The sequence below is a fragment of the Lutra lutra genome, chromosome 11 (assembly GCF_902655055.1).
Source record: "Lutra lutra chromosome 11, mLutLut1.2, whole genome shotgun sequence".
In the NCBI taxonomy this organism is placed as follows: Eukaryota; Metazoa; Chordata; class Mammalia; order Carnivora; family Mustelidae; genus Lutra; species Lutra lutra.
Window position 1 is genome coordinate 21,443,252 of NC_062288.1, and position 24,841 is coordinate 21,468,092.

The following is a 24,841-nucleotide window of genomic DNA, read 5'->3' on the forward strand; positions in this document are numbered from 1 at the left end:
AAATGCACAGGAGAGTTCCATGCAACGCAAGTCCCACCCAGAATACTAATAGCACTTATTAAAATGCTGATGTAGAGTTCAAAATAAATCCACCAGAGGAACTAAGAAAAAAAATGATTTTAAGAAAATAGTTGCTTCAAGGAATAAGGCTACCTTTGGGGAGAAGTGAGGTGGGATACTGCTGCTTTTCTGAACTAATCCTCCTATAGTATTTGCAGTTTTATCCTGTCTGTATTATTATGACCTGAATTTACCATTTTAGAAAAAGAAATGACTGGTAAACCAGTAGATTCTTCTTCTGTTTTTACTTAAAGTTCAGAATTTTTTTTTAGATTTTTTTTTTTAATTTGACAGAGATATCATAAGCAGGCAGAGAGAGAGGGGGAAGCTGCTCCCTGCTGAGTGGAGAGCCCAGTGTGGGGCTTGTCCCAGGACCCTGAGATCATGACCTGAGCCGAAGGCAGAGGCTTAACCCACTGAGCCACCCAGGCGCCCCTGGAATTTTTTTTTTTTTTTTAGATTTTATTTATTTATTTGACAGAGATCACAAGTAGGCAGAGAGGCAGGTAGAGAAGGGGAAGCAGGCTCCCTGCTGAGCAGAGAAGCCAATGGGGCTCCATCTCAGGACCCTGAGATCATGACCTAAGCCAAAGGCAGAGGCTTTAACCCACTGAGCCACCCAGGCACCCCCCCCTCAGAACTTTTTCTTATTAAAATATCTGTCATTCAAACCTAATCACCAATTGGAATTGCTGAGCCTTTTACCCCAAAGAAGATTTCAGAAGCATATCTATTAATGATCTTTCAAGTGTTCCAGCTGAAAAGTAAGTCCTAGAATTTATCAACTTATGGAGTCACAGCAAATCAGTGTTAGAGGGGACTTCATTTTTTAATGGAACTGAATAGTTTTTCCATACCAGTGTGGTGCTATACAGAACAAAGTAGGATGGGAGTAGAGTCAAATAACTAGCCTGCCCTTACAGTCCTATAACACCTGGCTCTTCAGCCTCTCCAGTTTCATTTTCCGTAACCACTCAAAACAGGATTTCTACTGGTGCTTTTGGTGTTCTATGAACATTTTGTATTAATTTTTACCTTTCACATCTCTGTGCAGAATCACATGCCCTTCCTTCCGCCTTTTACCCATTATTCAAGAGTGGCTTCAAATCCAGTATCCTCTTTGAAGCCTTCCAATGTGCTCAAAAACCACCATACTTAAGCATACATACATAAGCAGCAAATCATGACAAGTGAGAATACATGCCTCTAATTAATATTTAAACAACATCAGGTAAACATTCGGGCATGACCAATCGGACATGCCGTTAATGAGGCAACATTGCATACGCGCATGGTTTCTGAAATCAGACCTGAATCCCATCCTGGCTGTTCTTATCCTATCAGAGCCTCAGATATGTCATCTGAAAAACGTGGATAATTCTTACATCCCGTGGATGCTGTGAGTCTTTAATCCCACAGTCTCAGTAAATGTTAACTGCTTTAATTACATTTATTATTGTGTGTAAAGAAGCAGCTCACTGAATGTCTACCATTCATATTATTTTAAGTCAACCTGTACTTTTTGTATACTCACTTTGTAAGTTACTCAGTGCTTAAAATGAGTATTGACATGGTTTAAAGGTGAACTTTTTTTTAATTACTATCGCATATGAACTCACACAGATCAAAACCAGAATTCCACTTGAATAGCGAAAATTTGGTGTTGCCTGCCTGTCTCAGTCAGGAGAGCATGTGACTCTTGATCTCAGGGTTGTGATTTCAAACCTCCCGTTGGGCATAGAGCTTACTTAAAGTAGCCGAAGTATCTAATTATAAGGAAAGTGGTTAACTAAATCATTGTAAATGTATATTAGAAAATATTATGCAACCATTAAAAATTATGCTTCTGAGGTTGTTTATTAATGTGGCAAAATGCTTATGGTATCATGTTAAGTAAAATATTTTTAATGCAGGGGTGTTGGGTAGCTCAGTCATTTGGCATTGACTCTTGATTTTGGCTCAGGTCAGGATCTCAGGGTCTTGAGATCGAGCCTTGCACTGGGTTCCATGCTTAATGTGGAGTCTGCTTCAGATTCTCTCTCCCTCTCTCTTCCTCTCAAATAAATTCATAAAGTCTTCAAAAGCAAAAATTTTAGGGGCACCTGGGTAGCTCAGTCATTAAGCATCTGCCTTCAGCTCAGGTCATGATCCCAGGGTCCTGGGTTCAAGCCCCCCATCAGGCTCACTGCTCAGCAGGAAGCCTGCTTCTCCCTCTCCCACTCCCCCTGCTTGTGTTCTCTCTCTTGCTGTCTCTCTCTCTCTGTCAAATAAATAAAATCTCAAAAAAAAAACCAAAAATAAAACAAAAAGTTTTAATGCAAAACTATGAAGTCAATATCATGTGAATATACATTATATATGCACAAATGTATGTATTTATAATATACACTCAATATGTATTATTTATGCATGAGAAAAATGAAGAATTTCCAAATTTCCACACTGCTCATATATTTTATGAGGAAAAAAATAATGATTTATATATCAAAGGCCCTTGATCTCATTTCCTAAGTGATATTTTCTTTCCGACAATCTTTCTCCCATTCCCAGAACTTTCTCTTTCCCCCTATATGCTCTCTCATTTCATATGCTTCTTCCCACCTGTAAGAAATCCTTAAAGGAGGTGGAATGCTGCAAAGACATTGGAGGACAAGTGTCCTTGAGGACGTTTACCATAGCTTATTGATCTCTAAGCCAGCTTGGATGTGACAGCCAAGCATGGAAGTAGAAACTCAGTAGAATCATATTGAATGCATGAGTAGAGACCCAAGACATTGAGAAATGGAGCGGATAAAAGGAAATAAGTGTGAGATTGATTTAAAAGGTAATCATAAGTATGTATGGAGTCCCTTATTCTAAGTGCTTTATAATTCTTACATTAATCCCCAACACAGCACGGTTGGAACTGGCTAGACAAATTATGAGCATCCATATAATGGCATGCTATGCAGCTGTTTAAAAAACAAAACAACAAGGGGGTGCCTGGGTGGTTCAGTCGGTTAGGTATTGACTCTTGGTTTCAGCTCAGGTCATGATTTCAGGGTCATGAGATTGAGCCCCACATCTGGCTCCATGGTCAGTGAGGAGTCTGCTTGAGATTCTTTCTCTGCCTCTCCCCTCCCCACTTGCGCTCTTGCTCTCTCTCTCAAGTGGATAAATAAATCTTTAAAAACATGAGGACTCTATTTTATAGTGATATGGAAAGATAACCAAGAGATATTAAGTGAAAAAAGCAAGGTGCTGAACAGTATTAAGTTATGCTACCATTCATAGAAGGAGACTATGTGTTCATGCCTGCCTGTGTGAAATACTTCTGGAAAGACACACAGGAAGTGGACAACATGGTTGCCTCCCAGCCATAGAATGGAAGTGAAACTATACTTTAATTCTTTTTATACATGAATTTTTGAGTCATGTGAATATATTAGGGATTCAAAAAGGTAATTAAATGAAAATGGAGGAAAATCATTATCCCCATTTTCAAATAAGCAACCTGAGATTGAAGGAAATGAGGTTCCCTGCCCGCAGCAGTAGTAACAGTCACACGTACGGAGCATGAGCACGTACTGTGTCCCACGCCCCACGATCGGTACTTGGGAAACATTTTTAATTTATTCCTCACAGATCTGTGTTGAAGTGTTATGTTTATTTCAGTGTTATAGCTGGAGAACCTGAGGGAAACAAAGAATCTATTTTCCAATCCTGGACGCTTTTGGAAGTGATAATTACTCTGGGACAGTGAGCATAAGCCAGGACCCAGGGTCACTCCACTTAGAGAAGACAGATAGTGTGCCAGATGTCCTGTCATCACGGCAGAATCGGAACGTGGTCTGTGTCGCTCCACAGCCTGCACGCCTAACTGCTGTTTACAGATAAGCAAACGAAGGAACAGAAAACTGATGTCACTTGCAAAATGCACACAGCTGTTAAAGTGCCAGTTCCAGCCTCCAAATGTGGTCCTTCTGAACCCAAAGCCTATACCATGTGATGTGTCTCTGGTTAGAAATCTAATAGTTCTTTGGCAGAGGAATTTAAGAGGAGGATGATATATCTGTAAGAAGAGGGAAAGGATGGGCAGAGCCCCAAGCTAAGTCCTTTGGTACATTTGCCCCCCCCCCATTCAAAGACCCCTAGACAGCATTCAGTCGCCAGATGTCTGGGAGACTGCTGACTGCAGGGGTGTGTGCCCAGTGTTTCGGGGACGGTGGTCGCCTCACAGAGCTTCCCATCCACATTCAGGAGCAGCTTGCACAGATTTTGGGGCCTTTGGCTCTTTGTAAGTATTAGACACCGCAGTTCATCAATGATTGTTCATAAGGAAAAGCAGATAATATATGCTAAGAGTCCCTGAAGACTAGAGAAAAGGAAGCAGCTTTTTCAAATTGCTTTTAGGAAAAGACTGATAAAGTCATGAGTGAAAAATCATTTTCTGGACTACAACTCACGAAGCCTTTTCTTCTTTTTTTTTTTTTTTCAAAGACCTTATTTATTTATTTGACAGAGAGAGATCACAAGTAGGTAGATAGGCAGGCAGAGAGAGAGAGAGGAGAAAGCAGGCTCCCTGCCAAGCAGAGAGCTCAATGCGGTACTCGATCACAGGACCCTGAGATCATGACCTGAGCCGAAGGCAGAGGCTTAACCCACTTAGCCACCCAGGCACCCTCACAAAGCCTTTTCTATATGCTATGCCATTATAGAAAAGTTTATGACCTAGGAAGTTTAGAAAATTTTCATAATAAATAACATTTATTTTTGTTAGTGGTTCATGCTGATGCCCTTAGAGAAATTATGTGAAAGATATAGTAAGTTTGGGCATGTGGCTGCATAATTGGAAGGAAAAGACCAACCTACGCATTAGGGCTAATTCAACTATTATGTAATTAATTATAGAATTATAATCAGAGTTATAGATATGTAAGTTGATTACTTTGAAAAGACGAACAGATGCCCTGAAACCCTCTCTCTTCTGATCCCTCCAGTCCACAGTGAGGAATACTCACAAACTGAAAAACATTACTGAACTGGGATGTGTGTGTGTGTGTGTGTTAGTGGTGGTGGTGGTTGGGTGGGGTGTGTTAGTTTCAGACAACTGAATCCATTCTAGCTCAATTCACAGAGATTTTATTGGTGTTTTGAATAAGCATGCCAATTACTGATCTCAGAATGTTGTCACTGGAAATATAATTTAAGAATGAAGAGGGGGGCCCTGGGTGACTCAGTCAATTAAGCGGCTGTCTTTGGCTCAGGTTGTGATCCCAGGGTCCTGGGATCGGGTCCCACAGCGGGCTCCCTGCTCAGCGGAGAACCTGCTTCTCCCTCTCCCTCTGCCTGCACCTCTGCCTACTTGTGCTCTCTCTCTGTCAAATAAATAAGTAAAATCTTAAAAAAAAAAAAAAAAAAGAATGAGGAGGACACTAAGACTCAGGCAAGCTGTTTTTGTATAGTCATTCAACAAGCATTTTTGAGCCCTATGCAGCCAATCACTGAACAGAAATCTGCAGCACTGGGTTTCTGCTCAGTTTCATTTCCCAACAGGTTGTTCCTTTCTCTCTCTGCATGGGCTTTAAACAATGCAGGTTCTGGAATTACTAAATCAGCATCTCTAAATGACCTGGAAATCTGTCATTTCAAGCTCCCTGGATGATTCAGACACACTTTCTGAGTATGGAATCTGCTGGTGTAGTTGGCCCTGTCATAACAATGTTGAACGGCTCAGATGCTTGAGAAGCAGACCTAGGGCTGGACCTTGACCTCCATGTTGGAGCATCTCCCACAGAACCAGCGTGAATCTTCATTATCGGCAAGCAACCAATCCTTGCCTTAATTTGAAGTTAAAAATGGTGCCACTGTTTTGTCATAGTTTTTATTTATAAATATCTGTGTCCTTTAAATAGGGAACAAGGTTTGTCTCTTGAGAATCTTTTTGGAGATGTCACTTACCCCTATGTGAGTGTAGATGGGTCTGTTTTCTGGCCTGCAGGGAGAGGGGGTTAAATTGCATCATCTTCAGGATGACTTTCCAACCTAGAAATCTATGATGAAAACTGTTTTTAAACCCCTTCTTTCATAGCTGTGGAAAACAGGATTTGAACCTCTAGGTCTTTTTGCTTTTCTGTGGCTAGTGTTTTTGTTGGAGGACCTGTCAAAAGATTTGTCTCTTTCAACCATCTTAGAGTGAAAGCTTGCATGGTTTTACAACTTGGTGATTTATATTTTAATCAGCACGTTGGAAGCTCATTATCTGTCAGATAAGAGTCTGGTCATTTGATCTGCTTGTGTTGGTTCCTTGGTGTCTTTGCCACTCTTCTCCTGATAAGGGAGTTATTGATAGCCTTCGTGGCTTTAATTATTTAATCATTATTGATGAGTGTTAAAAGTTCCCCAGAAGGACAGCCGACAGCCTGTCTTTATAACACCCTCTTCTCCGTTCTTGTCCTTACCCTTCCAAGAACTCCTTTCTTTTCCCAGTAAGAAAAAACTGCCAAACAGGTATCTCAAGGAGGCACAGACCATAGCCAGAATCCTAACACCTCAAAAATATTTGAGAATCCCCATGTACCTCTGTCTCTTCCTAACCTACAGAGAGTTAGAGTTGCCACACTTAGCAAGGGAAATATAAGATACCCAGTAAAATTTGAGATAAAGCATGAAATTTTAATATAACTATGCTCCATGCAATATGCTCAAAAAGTATTTGGTGTTTGTCTGCATTGAAATTTAATGGACAGCCTATATTTTGTTTGGCAACGCTAGAGAGAGTACATACCCTAATGATATCCTAAATCCACCTAATGTTTTGAAATCTAACTTCCTTTGAGACTTGCTCCTAATTTAAACCTAGAATGAAATGTTTGAAACAACTGAGACTTTATTTATGTAAATTTTAACAACTACACACAACTCCTTCTTGTTTTCAGAACATAATAGAAACAAGACTTGAAAAACCTAAGCTAGATATTTTCCTGTTTCGTAGTTTTGTATTAGCTATTTCAAAGACACACATAAGCAAAGACAATGATATAATGCTTTGCCCACACTTTATTTATACCCTATCCAGTTTTTTTTTTCTTTTTGTTGGGATTTGGGTGTTTCTACTGCCATTCCCTAAGTCAGTGGTTTTGACCTTCACCTGTGCCTTATCTTCTCCTGGAGAGCTTTTTACATTCACAGCCCCTGCTTGCCTCCCACACCAATTAAGCCGGAATCCCTGGCAGGAGAGCCAGACACCAGTCCTGCCCCGGTGATTCCAGTGAGTGGCCAGGGCTGAGAACTAGTTCCCTAGATGAGAATGGTGGAATCAAAGAAGTAGTATTACTGCTGAATCGTGTCCTTATATTTCAAACTCATCTTCAAAATTACTTCAAATTATTTAAGGTTTTTTTATGTCTTTTTCATGTGTGTTTCTCTGTCTCTCGTTGGTTTTAAACCAGTGGTCCTCTACTCATTAAAATCATCATAGGATGCTTTTTAAAGAAAAAGCCTGGGATCCCCTCCTGGAGGTTGGGCTCTAATTGGTCTGGTATGGAGCCCAGGATTTCTGGGTTTTGAAAGCACCTGAGGAGATTCTGAGTTTAGGCAGAATTGAAAGCCAGTATTTTTTTAATATGTCAAATACCGATCTAGCTGATCATCTGAGTCTCCTGGGGTACTTTTTAAAATTTATTTATTTATTTATTTATGGAAGAAAACACATTTATGTATTTATTCGTTTCTACTTACAAGTTGGGTCACAGACATCAAGTAGACACAGTAGTGCCCGGCAATCCCTTGTCAGTCTTGGCCTAACTTCTCTTCCCTCAGACCTCCAACCATCTCTCTTTCCTTCTCACTTTCTTTCTTATTTTTTTTTAATTAAGATTTATTTCTTTTTTTTTAAAGAATTTATTTATTTGACAGAGAGAGAGAGAGATCACAAGTAGGCAGAGCAGCAGGCAGAGATAGAGGGGGAAGCGGGCTCCCTGCTGACCAGAGAGCCCAATGTGGGGCTCGATCTCAGGACCCTGAGATCATGACCTGACCCAAAGGCAGAGGCTTAACCCCCTGAGCCACCCAGGTGCCCCAACATTTATTTCTTCATTTGAGAGAGAGAGCAGTGGGGAGGAGCAGAGGGAGAGAGAATTTCAAGCAGACTCCCTGCCGAGTGCCCCTGAGATCATGACCTGAGTAGAAATCAAGAGTCCAATGCTTAACCGACTGAGCCACCCAGGCGCCCCTACTTCTCACTTCCAATACAATTCACAAAAGAGAAACAACTCATCTTTCCAGCACCACGTCCACCAGCCTAAGTGCATTTGTGTCCACATACTCTGCCTTCCCACTGTGGACAGAGAGGAGCTGTCCTTGTCCTCCCCAAGGTCAGGTCCTGCTGGCACACAAGAGCCAGTGTCTCCTAGGTAACTTTTAAAGCACTCATGTAATTGCCCAGCTTCATAAAGTAGGAAGAATTTTGACGTGCTAGGAGGAGGAGAAATGAGGGGTTGACAAATGACCTTCAGAGTAATAGGTGTAAATGAGGAATCCTGTCGAGGATAGCCAAAGGACTTTTGAGAATAAGGATAAGAATGTCTAATATTTTGGAAATATTTTATTTCCGGGGCCTCTGGGTGGCTAAGTCGGTTAAGCCTCTGACTTTGGCTCAAGGCATGATCTTGGGGTCCTGGGATGGAACCCTGCGTTGGGCACCATGCTCAGCTGGGAGTCAGCTTCTCCCTCTCCCTCCGCCCCTCCCGCTGAACCTGCACTTTCTTTCTCTCTCAAATAAATAAAATATAAAAAAAAAGAAATATCTTGTTTCTTCTGCTGTGTTTCAATGTAAACACCTTTTCTGTTGCTCCCAACCCTTTAGAGAAGGCCGTCCCATGTGCATACAGCAACGCATGGCCACACCCACACGAACCGAATGAACACTGTCCAGGCCCCGCCCCTGGAAATGCTATTTCAGGAGGTTCAAAGTGAGGCCCTGACATCAGTGCTTTAAACCCTCTCCAGGCCACTGTGCCAAGTGGCCAGGTTTGGCCCCACCAATTGTAGATGATACAACATCACAATCCATCCCATTGAAATCTGGGCAAATTGATGTTGGGGAACATAACATCAATAGCAAAACTGGGTTTTTGCAACAGGGAAAAAAAGAAAATCTGACTCTTATTAGGCCTCCCTCAGATCTACTTATCTTTTTCTCTTTAAGTGACTCTATAAAGGAAGATACAACCTTTCTGAAATAGGACATTAGAAGACCAAGGAGGTGTACAGAGGAAATGAATAACAATACATTTTAAAGCAGGCTTACTCTCCTATACTATAAAAACCAGAGAGGAAGCATGATCTACAGAACAGTCATGAGCTCCAACCCAAAGATATCATTCATTCATCAAATACTGAGTGCCAACTAAGAGACAGGGACTGAGCTAGGTCCTTAGAGCTCAGGGTGTGGTAAGACCTCAGGAATCACAGTCTAGAAGAGACTAATAATTACCATCAGTGGGAAGAAAAACGTGAAATTACCTAGGTGGTAAGTATAGACCCAGTCCATAGGAGATTAGAGAAGCAGGAGACAAAACCAGGCTTTTGAAAGATACAATGATCAGGGTGTAGGGAGAATGGAAGGCGAGTGAGGGGGGAAATAGCATTTCTTATAAGAGTGAATGGAACTGTAGGCATGGACACCATGGCTTAAAGCAACATGCATGGTGTGTTGCCTGAAATATGGGTGGTTCTACAACACTGTTGTGTAACCTTCTGGAAGAGTTGGGGCTGGTGGAAGGCAGAGAGGTTGCCTTGCCCTATGGTCAGACTCCACTCACATACATCAGCCCATCGTTCTTGGGTATTATGATGAGTTCCTAGACTGGCCATAAAAAGTTTGCTGAGAGATGGGCAACCAGCCTTGCTAGTCTAAAACAGAAGACATAACAGGGTGCCTGGGTGGCTCAGTGGGTTAAACCTCTGCCTTCGGCTCAGGTCATTGTCTCAGGGTCCTGGGATCAAGCCCTGCATCAGGCTCTCTGCTCAGCAGGGAGCCTGCTTCCCCCTCTCTCTCTGCCTGCCTCTCTGCCTGCTTGTGATCTCTGTCAAAATCTTTAAAAGAAATAAAAAGAAATACAAGACATGCAATCTCTATTTGTCAGATGCTGCTGCAAAATCCTCTTTCTCCAGACTAATCTGTTCATATCTTCCTTATTGGTACTTCCCTGGATTTATGGTTAGGCTTCCTTTTTATTCTATACTCTGGAATTTTTAACCTCCTGGGACATAGACACTTGTTTTTGTGTGTTGTGTTTGTGGTTGATCACACGACCCTAAGTTCGCTGTGGTGTAATTGCAGTTTGGTGAGGAACTAACTTTTCACCCCGCAGGGATTACATCAAGCAATGTCAGTAATCCCACACATCCCTATGGTTCCCACACAAACACCTGTTAGCTCAGCTAGCCGCCATCTCCTCTGCTCTTACCTTCCTTCAGGTGAGAACACTGGCTGTAGTTGTCATGCACTGAATTTTTATTATAAGGTCTATAGTTCAAATATACAGACAAATACAAAGAATTATGTAACCAACTCCCATTCACTTACTGCAAGGCTTAATCAGGTCTAATCATTTTTCTCTATTTGCACCAGTTTTTACAAACTAAAACATTGTAGATATTGTAAGTTAAAGCTCTGTCTCCTCTCGGTCTGATTCGCCTTCTTTCTGAAGGAACCACCACCCTGATCCTAGTGTTTCTCATTATCATTCATGGTTTTATACATTTACTACATATATGTGTCCATAAAGAACATATAGCATTGCTTTATACATTTTTAAGCTTTGTTTAAATTACTGCATCCTTGAAGTATCCATCTGAGCCTTGCATTTTTATTGAAAATTAAGTTTTTGAGATTTACTGATGATGACACAAATAGATTTAGGTTGCTTTTTAAAACTACTTTATAGGGGCACCTGTGTGGCTCAGTCGTTAAGTGTCTGCCTTTGGCTCAGGTCATGATCCCAGGGTCCTGGGATCCAGCTCTGCATCAGGCTCACTGCTCAGTGGGAAGCCTACTTCTTCTTTTTCTTCCCTGCTTGTGTTCCCTCTCTCGCTGTCTCTCTGTCAAATAAATAACATCTTTAAATAAAAAAAACTACTTTATAGCATGCAATATATCACTCTATCAAAATTTATTTTTTATTGTGTACAGGTAGACATTTGAGGGTTCTTCCCCCAATTTTGCAATGTAATAAAGCCATAGTGAACATCTTTGCACACATTTTCATGTGCACAAATGTACTAGGCTTTTATTCCTTGATCATTTACTTATATTAATAGCATTTACTATGCAGCATGTGTATTATGTGTATTATAATATTGCAATGACATTTTCAACTTTTGACTTTTCACTGGTCATCAGGAATTTTCCTCCTGGAGATGTTCTGAACCGTGGAATAATTTAAGGAGTAATCAAATGTGAGTACAGCATTGGAGAGGAGGACAATATACCTTCAAGAAACTTGGGGTCCGTTTAAGGACAGATCTTGCCCCTTTTCCTGATTCCTTGACATGTAAATGGTCAGTGTCAGCCCAAGTCACTATTCCTTCATATGGACTGAAAGCCAGCTGCCTGCAGAATTTAGCCACTGAATTTAATGCAAGCTGTTGTTAAAAGCACGCACGTTACCATTTATTGCCCTGGGAGGAAAGAAGTCACAAGTGGGTTTTTTTTTAATTGATTTTAACTTCATTTGATTTATTAGTGGTGGCTAGCTACTGAGCTGTATGACAGGTGCTCTGATACGTCCAGGGATGAAGAAGTCCTCCAAGAGACTCACAGTTCCCCAAAGAAGAGATGCTTAGGAACAGTCCTCTGTCAGATTTTGGCGTCTGAAGTAGGCTCTTTATTTTCTCCTTTAGTGACACTCAGGAAATGCTTGTCTCCTGCTGTTGACGCATCATCTCCCAGTACTATGGATCATGCTGAAGAAAATGAAATCCTCGCAGCAAGCCAGAGGTACTATGTGGAAAGGCCTATCTTTAGTCACCCCGTCCTCCAGGAAAGACTGCACAAGAAGGACAAGATTTCAGATTCCATCGGGGATAAGTTGAAACAGGCATTCACGTATGTTGTGTTTTAACCAACTTCTTTATTCCATCATTCAGTTATGACAGAAGCGAGGTCAAATATATCAAGAAAATCTGGTGCGGTGGGGAAAAAAATGGTGAGCACTTAGGATTTGCAGATTGTCCACATGGTAACTGAGGGATGGGCACTTGATTAAACCCCGGCTTCATTATATATTTTACCCTATTTATTAAATTCTGATTACACTTGCCTCCATTTAACAGTTTATCTAAACATCTTGCTTTCCCGAACTCCACCACCTTCGAAATACCCATCTCTTCCCTTCGTCTTTCAGGAATGTTCCAACCACTCTGTCTTTTTTTCCACCCTGACTTCTACCCCATTTGGCACCACCCTGAATTTAAGTCCCAATGCAGGCTGTCAGGAATACTCAGTGTCCTAGGACTCTTCACTTTGGAGACGTTTACACAGCCATGTTGCAGGCCTGGGAATGGTAATACGTGTGTTCCTGACATGTGTCTCTTGAGAGCTCCCAGGATTAGGTTTGACGGCTGCCTCTGGACCCTTGGGACCACATGTCCATGCTCTGTGTTCACCTAGCTTCATAGGAACCCTCTGCTCTAGGTGTGATCATCAGGAGAGTTTTTAAATGTATTCACCAGAGTCAGACTGAATTTTAATCCTAGTCCCAACCACCTGCCAACCATGTGCTTTCGATCCTGCTCTATAAAATGGGGACAGTCATGGCACTTACATCATAGAGTTACTGGGGGTTAAAATCTGTTAATATATACAAAGTCCAAGGCATGTCGTAAGCAGTACAGAAGTGTAGCTATTATTAATATCTTAATTTTCTAAACAAGGAGACACATCTAATCTAATTTGTTTCACTCAGATTCATGGCTGTTGCCACAGTTGGCCCAGATCTGCTTCCAATATCTTCCTTCAGCTGATGATCAGATACTTTTGTAAAGACATGATATAAAGTACCATGCATACTGCAAGAATGCATTGTCTTTTGAATGGAACAAATTGCTTCCTTGTCACCCAGAGAACTTGGGGCTATCCTGGTGGTGATGGAACCCATCTGTCCATCTCTTATTCAGTGACGTCTCTGATGGCTGGCATAAACTGGCAAAAGGACTGGCCAGGGCCCAGAACATAGTCTACATATCAAAATTAATTGAACTACATGGGGATTAAATACAAGGCCTGGGTTTTATTAGCATTACGTTGCACCTAATCAAGACAACCAGACACAGAATCCGCTACTGGACACCAGTGACAAATAGTGTCTTGGTTTTTGGTTGTTTTTTTTTTTTAAGATTTTATTTATTTTTATTTGAGAGAGAGGGAGGGAGAGAGAGCGTGAGAGGGTTGAAGGTCAAAGGGAGAAGCAGACTCCCTGTGGAGCTGGGAGCCTGAAGCGAGATGCGATCCTAGGACTCTGGGATCATGACCTGAGCCAAAGGCAGTCGCTTAACCAACTGAGTTACCCAGGCGACCCAACAAATGGTGTTTTGAGTTTACCTAATCAAAGACCCTAAAGCATTGAATACATATCCATAAAGCTCAAGTACTTGTATAAATTTCCTTCATTTTATAAGGACAGAGAAGACTAAATGGACCTGCTGGTCAGTGGTTCCACATTCACAAACTTACCAAATCAGTAAGTAATTCCCCCACTTTGTTTATACACCAACATAGAAAGTATATTAGGATTTCATCTGCTAAAATAGTAGCTTCCAGTATATCTCAATTATTTTGAAGCTAAATTTTTCTTATCTTTCATGGTAAGTTGTAGAGCATCATTATGGAGCCAGTTCAGATGTTTAAAAAAAAAAAGGTTACATGCAGATCTTCTTGTTTCTGATCTCTGTAGAGTGGAGAGGTCATTCTTAGCACAGAATGTGAATTTTTCCTTATTGCTCCAGGATACAGGGAAGGGAAAATGCCTTGGTGTGAATTCTATAGAAGTGTTCCTCATTTTATCTCTGGGGTTTTGTTTTGTTTTGTTTTGTTTTGTTCTTTGTCCTCCCAGATGTACTCCTAAGAAGATACGAAATATCATTTATATGTTCCTGCCCATAACAAAATGGTTACCAGCATACAAGTTCAAAGAGTATGTGTTGGGTGACTTGGTCTCAGGCATAAGCACAGGGGTCCTTCAGCTTCCTCAAGGTTAGTAGGTCTATTTATTTCTTTGTGTTGTTTCCCTTGCCACCATCTCTTCAAGAAATTATTGACCTTTTTTCCTGTTTTCTTTGACCATGGTTGCAAATTCATAGTTTTTATCATATCATACTAGTAACTTTTTCTGGTCTAAAGGAATGCTTCAGAAACATTTGACCCTTAAAAAGCCCAGAGACAGTAGTAGTAGACTATGATGATTTTAGTTTGCAGATCACTATATTTCTAGGAACTGGCTGGGCATGGCCTAACTTCTTGCTAAGTTAATCAGTCACTTAATGAATGTGTTGTTGGAGTTGTCATTGTTAAGGTTCTTGACTTTTAAGTCCATACTCTAATTACAATGGACAAGGATATGTTGAATTCCTCTACATATTTGTGATTTTATGTGTGATATAAGAATTTAAGAAAATGCTCATTCATTTATTCATCTGTTCATACGTGTTTATCAAGCATCTGCCCAGCCCTCCATATCCTTATGGAATTAACTATCCAATCAAGCAGAAAGGTATGATGCAAATAAAAGCACATTTAACTGTATTTAACTACATTTAACTACAAACAATGTCAAACACAATGAAGGAAAACACAGAGTACCAGAAGATAATAATAGGGGAACAGAACTTAAGTAGGTAAGTCACAGAAACTTCTGAGAGATTTGAGCTGAGCCCTGAAGGATGAGCGGGGGCAGGTAAGGAATGAGAGGAAGCACAATTGCAACAGAGGGCATAGCATGTGTGAAGACACTTAGCAGGAAAAGAGTTGAGTATTTGAAGACTTAGTTTGAAAAATTCACAGAGAAGCAACTTGCCACGTGGGTTAGGGGCCAGTGGCGAGCAAGGTGGGCAGTGCTAGGTCTACAGAACCTTGTTGGCCACTTTTTGGATTCCACTCTAAGTGCACTGAAAGCTATCACCATGCTTTCACTCGGGATTTCTTTTTGGATTCCACTCTGAGTGCACTGAAAGCTATCACCATGCTTTCACTCGGGATTTCTTTCATTCTAAGAGGTTGCCAGGACTGCTGTTGGGAAGTGGGGTGGGGATTGACTTGCCTGGTGGGAGGGCTACCAGAATGCAAGCGGGGAGACCAATCAGAGGTGACAGACTCAGTATAGGGAAAAGGTAAGATAAAAAGGTAAGATAAAAAGATAAAAAGATAATGGCTTGAACAGCCTCTAGATCAGTAGGGCAAGAATCTGTTCCATTCTTCAGTTTCCCAAAAATTAATTACAAAATGATCAATTTGTTTAAAAAAATCACTTTCCCTCATGATCAGTTAACTACATTTTTAATTTTCCAAGTGACTGGTTTACCAGATCTTTTAAACAAAAGCCTTATACCAGATTTAGGATGGTTTTTCCCATCCATTTTGGCACCAACACCCCAAGGGCACAGAAAAGATGGGGAACAGAGAGGAGGACACCCAGAGGCTCAGCCTCTGAAATAGGAAACAAGGGAAACCGTCAATGAGTCAAGTGGAACAGAAAAAGCTGCAGGGAGTGACTGCAGTGAACCTGTGTAAACTAATACTTCAGCGAAATCCACAGGGTCATGCCTAACTGGGTTAAAATGCCATTCTGCAGATTTATGTTTGACCTGTTAGCCATCTTCCATCTTGAACTAGGGTGGTGGTGTTAGAAATGGAAAGAGTTATAAAGATGCACACTATATTTTATGGTGAAATCAGCCATATTGGCTGTTGGATTGATTGAGGGGGGAATGGGGAAGAAAGGCATGTCGAGACCTGCTTTAAGGTTTCTGGGCTAATGAGTTGGACATGGGGACACCGAGGAGGGAGGATGGTCAAGAATGACTCTCGGATTTCTGGTTCTCACCTCCGAGGTTTGGAGGTGTCAGTGGCAGACATAATAAAAACTACAGGAGGAATGGCTTTGAAGGGTAAGTTTGAACATGTTAAATTTGAAATTCTTGTGAAATAGACAAATGGAGATTGCATGTTTATATTTAAAATATGATGGGCTAAAGAGGCTGTGGGCTAGAGATGTCAGAGTGGGGATCTTTGACATACAGGGAACATTTAAGCAATGGAAGGCCACCCAGGAAAAGAATGTGGAGCGAGAGAGAGCCAGAATCAAGCTTTGCCCAACATTAAAGACCAATTAAAGAAGGAGGAACTAGCAGAAGAGACCAAAAAAGAAGCATCTGGAAAGGGGGAAGGAGAACCAGGAGCCTGTGGTATTACAGAAAGGAGGAAGGAATGATCCAGTAGGTTGAACACTAGGTGTAAGTCACCCCACAATCAAATTCATATGGAAAAGGCATTTTTCTGCCCATCACTAGTCAATGAAGATAGATAAATAGGAAAAACGAAATGTAGCAAAGACAGAGATCCAAGAGATAGTAAGTTGATTTCTTGTGGTTGGTAAATTATTAGTAAAAAGACTTTTTTAAGCATTGAATTAATAGATTCATGAATTTAGTTGAATTCTCTCTCTAATTCATTTAAAATCCCTATAAAATGATGGTAAAAGAGAAGAAAATGGTGTAAACTAGCAAGGACAAAGAAAATGGGAGAGCAGACTCCCTGGAGTAGGAAAAAAAAAATGGCAAGTGATGGACAAGTGACAACTGAATTATCAGAATGGGGGAAGCTGGTATTTGAGTGTCTGCCTTGTGGAACATTGGGAAATTGGCAGCTTCAAGGATTGTCAAAGGTGAGAGTCAGGCAGATGGCTAGAAGCGAGAGGATTGGTTGAAACTCCGTATAATAAGTAGCAAGTACATGGACACCCAAGTCCCCACTGACACCATTCAGTGGATGGCAGTGAAAACAGTGAAAGATGTCAGGAGCAATGAAGTCTGCATGTTGACCTGTGCACTAACAAGGGCTCTTCCTTGCCCTGCGCATCTCCAAAGAGCCGGCAAGAACTTACAGCCCAAGGCAAACGACGGCCCACCCCCAGAGAAAAAACACCAAAGTGACAACTGGGGGTTCCCCAACCAAGATGCTGACTGGTCCCCCAGTTGCCAGATAGTAGAGTTCATCAGTAAATAAAGGGGCTGATGCACACGAACCTTCAAGGAAGAAAAAAAAACAAACAGAAAGAAGGACCTTGTTGGGCATATAGATAATGGAGAGGACAAAATAAAATCTATTTGCTCTGTAATATTCTCAGCAGGTTATGAAAACATACTGAATCCATGAGATAAGAACAGGATGTGATTTTAAAGACTTTATTTATTTGGAGAGAGCGTGTGAACAGGAGAGGGGGCAGATGCAGAGGAGCCAACTGAGCCACCCAGGCGCCCCGGGATCCAATTTTAAAAGGAGCCTTCAGAGAACAAGAAAGAGCTCATAGAAATTAAAAATATGATAGTTGGAACAAAACACTCCATCATAGGGTTGGAAGATAGAGAAAATCTGGAAATGGAAGAAATAGGTGAGTACGTGAGCAGTAAGAAAGGTGAGACGGGGACACCAGAGGATTAGTCCTGGTGTTGCGTTGTGTGTCTACTTGCAGTTCCAGAAAGGAGTTAAACTAAAGGGAAGAGACTCTCAAAGAATATTTTCAGAATTGAAATACATGAGTTTTCAGACTGCAACAAGTGACTTCCAGCAGAAGAAATAAAAAAGAGGCACACCATAATAAAATATCAGAATGCCAGGGATAAAGAGAGGATCTCAAAACCTCTTAGGGAAATAAAAGTCACATAATTATGATATAACTAAGTGGAAGCTGAGAAAATAGGAACTCAGTAGCTATTTAATATCTGAAACTGAAAAACAGAATAATAATGCCAACACATTATTTAGAGCAGGGTTTCTCAGCCCTGCACCCTGCCGGGACAGCCCCCATCCTCAGACAGTCATGATAATAAAAAATGTCTCCTGACATTGCCAGATGTCCCTGGGGCGGGGCTAGGGGGAAAAAATCCTCTCTGTTGAGAACTGTTGATTTAGAGAAATGAGATAAATGGTAGAAAAACAGCTGAACAAGTTGGAAGTAAGTGCCTTTGGGGAGCAGAACCTGGGGGTAAGGCAGGAGAGAGCTCACTTTTCTCTGGAGCTTTTTTTAAAGTACTGTTTGGCTTTTTAAACTATGGGCATGCATTGATTCCTTTTTCTTTTTTTTTTTATTATTATTTATTTGACAGAGAGAGATCACAAGTAGATGGAGAGGAAGGCAGAGAGAGAGAGAGGGAAGCAGGCTTCCTGCTGAGCAGAGAGCCCGATGTGGGACTCGATCCCAGGACCCTGAGATCATGACCTGAGCCGAAGGCAGCGGCTTAACCCACTGAGCCACCCAGGCGCCCGCATTGATTCCTTTTAAATAAAAATTTAAAAATAGAAATTTAAAAGAAAACCATGAAAATGACCATATTATTATATATGGACTAGATGCTTCCCCACTGTTCTGTGACTAAAATTTTTTTCTTCACAACATGACAACGCATTAAGTGAATTTTCTAGTTGTCCCAGATATTGGGCTGAGCCCCCTGAGCCGAGAACAAGGGTGTTTATTGTCTCCACATTCTGAAGAGGATGCCAGACCATCTATGCAAAACTATGAGTGAATGACACCAAACCATGTCTTTAGTGCATCACTTCAACCGGATGTATTTGGGGACCAGGGAGATGACAGTAAATTTGGAGTGAGAATTTTCTAGAGAGAGGTGAAAGCACTGTACATGTCCCCTCCACTTAAAGTCAAGGTAGAAGTGACTCCAAGAGAACCATTCAGAGGGCTAGACACATGTCCTCTGGAGTTTTGGGGAATTGTTTTGCTGCCTAATTCTTGCAAGAAAAAAAATTCACAAAAGGGTGTAAACTGCCGGCCCACACAGGCAGAATGGAAAGCCCTCCAGTGGGCGTGGCCTGCACTTCCGAAGTTTCTCAGGGTAAAGGTGCCAAGCTTTCCCGTTGGATAAGTGAGTGCTCTGGAAGGTAACAAGGCTCGGCTCATTTGAAAGGTACCTGCCCAAGAGGACTGCCTACAGAGGAGAGGAATGTATGTCCGTAGAGGGAGCCTGGAAGAGGTGTAGGAACTGGAAACTGGGAGTTCCTTATTGAATAGGGATCCCCAACAAGCCCACAAAAACACCCCGTTAGAGAAACAGCCGGCATTTTGCCTTCAACAAAGATTGTAGCTACACCAGTCAAGTAAGACTTTCTGCCCTCATTTAGGTTGGAAAAGAATAAAACAGAAAAAAGTCCACCCTTTGCCAAAGAGGAGATGACAGGGAGAATGGTCTCAGCCTGAGTGTAGGATTGGGATGCAAGGGTGGGCAGGTTAAGACCCACCTGTTTAATTTAACTTGGCTCTCACTGAGTCCCCTAAAGCACCAAGAGATGAGCACATAGAACCTTCCACTTTCTAATGATCTCTCCACTTCTGCTGGTTTTTATCCCACAGGGTTAGCCTTTGCAATGCTGGCTGCTGTGCCTCCCGTGTTTGGCCTGTACTCTTCATTTTATCCTGTTATCATGTATTGTTTTTTTGGAACCTCCAGACACGTATCCATAGGTAAAAGCTTAGAGCTGACGTTTTAGTGCCATTCCGTTTGGATTTCCGAACTTTGCAGTGTGCCAAAGAGATCGCATGTCTGTTACCAGAACATCCGCTTCCTCGAAACTTTTGTTACTGGACACCCACTAGGGGCTTTATAAAAATAGACTCCCCCCAGATTTCCAGAATGAATAGTTTTCTTATAATCTTGGCATAACGGGGAAAAAAAAAGACAATTTTTCTTGTGTAAAAAGAGCAATTGTTGAAATCTGGGAAAGAAGTACTTTAGTTCATAACATGGTTTGTTTGTATCTGGTTTTTCTTTTATTAGTGTTACTGCATGTTCCTCGATACTATGCATGTATCGCATTTTCATCCTGTTTGAGGCTCTGAATTATACATGACTTTTTCCCGGTGTATTTAGGGTGAGACTTACATGGACTTCATTACAGCCTTGGTGCCGCACGAGGCTACCACCAACACACACGTACACGGTTTCCGATGTCTGGTGCTGGGTAACACATACCCCCCAAACGTTGCAGCTTCAGATATTTGCTTGATTACCTCGCACAGTTCCTGTGGGTCAGGATTTGGGAAGCGCTCAACTTGCACCATTCTCGCTCAGGCTCTGTCAGGTAGTTGAGAGTCAGAGGGGGAGCTGGAGCAGCTACTCTCTCTCTTTCCCCTCCTTCCCCTCCATCCTTCTCTCCACTGGGGCCTAATTGAGCTTGCTCACACTTGGCTGCAGCACACGCAAGTGTTGCATCTGTCCGATGGAAGCCCCCTCGCCTTCTGTCATGTAGTCTCAGAGGCCATGCAGTATCACTTTTGCTGCATTCTTTGGGTGACTAGCATGTCACAAGCTCACCCAGATTCAAGGAGAGAGGAATCAGACTACCTCTTCATGGGCGGATGTCCAGGTTCTAGAAGAGTCCATGGGATGGAAGTATTATCGTGGCCATTTTTAGAGAATACAATCTGTACATACACAGCTCACACATAACCCAGGGGCAGAAGGCTGACGGAGAGCAGGGCAATTTTATCAACCTCACCTGTGTCTCCTTGAAAACCGGCAACAACCACGGGAGATTTGCTGGAAATGATTGCCTCAACTAATGCTTCATTATTTCAGGTCCATTTGCTGTGATTAGCCTGATGATTGGCGGCGTGGCTGTCCGATTAGTACCAGATGATATCGTCATCCCAGGAGGAGTAAATGCAACCAACGGCACAGAAGCAAGAGATGCCTTGAGGGTGAAAGTCGCCATGTCTGTGACCTTACTTTCAGGAATCATCCAGGTAATATTCACAGATAGAGAACTGAGCTCTCATTTGTCCATTTCATAAATCTCTTTTGAGCCTTCATGGCTGGTCTACATGGTGGGCAGGGTCCAGCAGGCAGAGGTCCAGAGCTCAGGATTCAGCACACTCGGGAACACCACTCCTGCTACACACCTTCCTGAAGTGCATATTTATTAGGAGCTAGGAAGCCTCAGTTGGGCCCTTTAGAAATTCCAAAAGCAAGAAAAGTTTAAAGCAGGATTGATTAGTAATGGGAAGAAGGCCTCTCTTACCCGCTTGGAAGGAAGGGGAGGTGACATTGATTCAGCGTGCCCCCAGTTCTGAGGATCAGGGAAAGTACAAGTGTGCCCCGTGCTCCATGAGGCTCCAAGCGGCCCCCAAATTTCCACTGTTTTCTCTAACCCGTGTTTCACCTGTGACCTGCTTAACTGCCATAGAGGCAAGACTGTAGTGTTAGAAAGCAGTCCAGAAAGAACTTTCGTGTGTTTTCTGTTGGTTTTTCACCTCCTGCTCTATCATGTGACTTCTTTGTTTCTTTGTCATTTAAAAAAAAAAAAAAAGTTTTGCCTAGGTGTCTGTAGGTTCGGATTTGTGGCCATATATCTCACCGAGCCCCTGGTCCGGGGCTTTACCACTGCAGCAGCTGTGCACGTCTTCACCTCCATGTTGAAGTACTTGTTTGGAGTGAAAACAAAGCGGTACAGTGGGATCTTTTCAGTGGTGTATGTAAGTAAGCTGCTTCCTGACCTCCCGGTACTCATTTTGCCTTCTTATTTTCCCCTCTTCTCTTCTGTACCTCTGTCACCTTCAAGGCTCACTTTTCCAAGAATTAAAATGGAAAAGATCTCATTATTCTAAGACTTTTCTGAGAACCCTCCAAGGGGAATTGAACCTTAAAGTCCTGTTTTATTAATAGGCGATACCTCACAAGGAATTTTGTATCAGACCTTTATTTGGTGACCTCACCTTCACCCTAATTAGCTGAAGAGACTGCTTTTTCTTTAGACCAAATTATGTTCTCTTTGGGAACTAACATAATTTAAAGGCATCACAGGAGAACACATCTGTCTCTAAAACTGTTCACTCAAGCAGGCCCCCAAAAATAAAAAAGTAAATCTAGGGGCGCCTGGGTGGCTCAGTGGGTTAAAGCCTCTGCTTTCGGCTCGGGTCATGATCCCAGGGTCCTGGGATCGAGCCCCACATCGGGCTCTCTGCTCAGCAGGGAGCCTGCTTCCCTTCCTCTCTCTCTGCCTGCCTCTCTGCCTACCTGTGATCTCTCTCTGTCAGATAAATAAATAAAATCTTAAAAAAAAAAAGTCTATAAAAGATTTAACCTACACAATTATCCTTTGAATCTAATAAAGTCTATGTCGACCCTTGCACCCGAATCAGAGAAAATATAAATTCTTTGCAGGCACATAGGGAACAATAATAAGAACTGATGATGTTAAAACTGATCACAGATTCTAAAAATTCCTTATTTTCTCACACAGTGTAGTAGAATTAACAACCAATAACTAAATATAGCTTTAAAACCCCCATACATGTGGAAAACAAAAAACCTACTTCTAAATATTCCACAGATAAAGAAGAAGTTATGAAATAATTAAAATCAAATGACCGTCAAATGCTTCATATCAAAAGTTCTGAGATGCTGCTAAAGCTAGTGTTGGGCAGAAGAACCGATGGCCTTTGCAGGTGTTTGTGTGCCATTCACCACGCTGCGCACAGTGAGTGAGCAGATATGGCCCTTGCCCTCGTGGACCCCAGGTCCCCTGGGAAGGCAGAAAGTAAACCGTTAATTGGCAAATATGTAATTAATTGCAAACCGTGTTACATGCTATGGAGGAAAGGTACAGGCGGCTGTGAAAGGTGAATAGGCAGACCTTTCGATTAGGGATCTGAGAAAATCACTATAAGGAAGTGACATTTACGTTGAGTCCTTGATGGCTGAGAATGGGATCAAACTGTAGGAACATGCCCTAAATAACTAAATTCTTTGTTTCCCATAGTAGTCAATGACCTGCTTCCTACACAGAGATTTCTCTCTGTGCCTTGTCACAAAGGAAATAGAACAGATAAGCCCCTGAGTGTGTTCTAGGCATCGACAGGCAAAGGTGTGTAGCCTGGGCTCAGTGTAGCCCATTGTCCCAGGGGCCACATGAGTACTGACCACATCTGGAGTGCTGAGGCTGCAACCCTAGGATAAAAGTAGGAGACTTTTTATTTTAAGATTTTGTTTTTGTGATGGGGGAGAGCACACACAAGTGCGTGAGAATATGAGCAGTGGGGAGGGGCAGAGGGAGAAGAGACTCCCCGCTGAGCAGGGAGCCTGACGTGGGACTCACTTCCAGGACCCTGAGATCATGACCTGAGCTGAAGGCAGACATTTGACTGATTGAGCCACCCGGGCACCCTGGAAACTTTCTTTTCTAACTCTCCTGGGCTTCACCCAGACTTCAGCACGCTCTTGCCTTTGAAGTGGAGCTGTTCGCTTTTTCACCTGCTACCCATGACTTCTTTCTCCCTCTTTCGCCCCCAAAAAGCTTTTCTGTATATTTACCTTTGTATTATTTTGCTGATATCAACTCATAATCGTTCCTCATGCTCGGGACTCAGCTTAAGGGGTACTTTTCTGAATATGATAAAACTACATTGAGCCATTACCAAATCTCAGAACATTGTAATATAAGATTGTTGGATAACAGTTACAACTACAGAGGCACCTGGGTGGCTCTGTCAGTTAAGTGTCTGACTCTTTCTTGATTTCAGGTCAGGTCACGATCTCAGTATCATGAGACCGAGCCCAGCACAGAATCTGCTTGGGATTCTCTGTCTCCCTCTCCCCCTCCACTACTCGCTCATTCTTGCCCTCTCTCTAAAAAAGAAAAAGAAGAATTAAAACTATAAAGTTGTATGACTGGGTAAAAATGCCTCCTAATCAGTGGGAGAGAGAGATTTCAGTCTGAGAACTTTTCACTAGAAATACACGGTGATGGGATGGCCAGTGTGGATTAGCACACTAGTGTGTCTGTCTGTCCAGGGGCTGTTGCTTGATGTAACCTCCAGTGTTCACTGTGTTACAGAGTACAGTTGCTGTGTTGCAGAATGTTAAAAACCTCAACGTGTGTTCTCTAGGCGTCGGGCTGATGGTTTTTGGTTTGCTGTTGGGTGGCAAGGAGTTTAATGAGAGATTTAAAGAGAAATTGCCGGCACCCATTCCTTTAGAGTTCTTTGCGGTAAGTCAAGTCAACTTTGGCCACAAACACCTGGCTGTCCTGGTGAGGGATTTGGACAGGGGAGGAACAGGGAGTACTACGTTTTTTCTCCCAGTTCTGTCAAGAGAAGGTTAGAATGTGTCAAGGGAAACCTTCACAAATACGCTAAAAGGAAAGTGTGGACAGAGATGATTTTCAAAATCTAGGCAAAGGCCATCCATGAAAATTGTAATATGAATTATCTTTGATGAGATTATGGGAGACTATTCTTCCTCAAAATTTTTATTGTCTGATTATTTTATAACGAGCACCTACAACATTAATAACCTAAAAAAATGAGGCTATTTCCATTTTTAAAAGATCAAGAGACAAGTTCCCAGACTTTCTTGGTTGGTTCCTGGCTCTTCAAAGCCAAAAGAAATACCTAACAGTACTAAGTAGTTAATGCATTAAGTAGTTAATGCATATTTACAACTTAACACATATTAACATCTCACGATTTAGGAACTATTGTAAAAATAATGCATATGCAATGAACTACTGTAT

General features: G+C 41.9%; 1 protein-coding gene across 3 annotated transcripts in view; it reads left to right on the forward strand.

Annotated features, from left to right (window-relative positions):
• The window catches only part of SLC26A5 (solute carrier family 26 member 5), a 53,997-nt gene that overhangs the window by 11,741 nt on the left and 17,415 nt on the right, over positions 1-24,841 (forward strand). The window contains exons 4-10 of one of the 3 annotated variants that reach the window (XM_047696123.1): positions 11,947-12,151; positions 13,723-13,788; positions 14,157-14,296; positions 19,683-19,793; positions 20,908-21,074; positions 21,639-21,803; positions 24,164-24,316. In XM_047696123.1, the coding sequence (XP_047552079.1) occupies positions 12,000-12,151; positions 13,723-13,788; positions 14,157-14,296; positions 19,683-19,793; positions 20,908-21,074; positions 21,639-21,803; positions 24,164-24,316 (954 nt within the window). In that variant the 5' untranslated portion in view covers positions 11,947-11,999. The remainder of the gene's footprint in view (positions 1-11,946; positions 12,152-13,722; positions 13,789-14,156; positions 14,297-19,682; positions 19,794-20,907; positions 21,075-21,638; positions 21,804-24,163; positions 24,317-24,841) is intronic. The other 2 variants (XM_047696121.1, XM_047696122.1) reach the window with 2 other exon arrangements.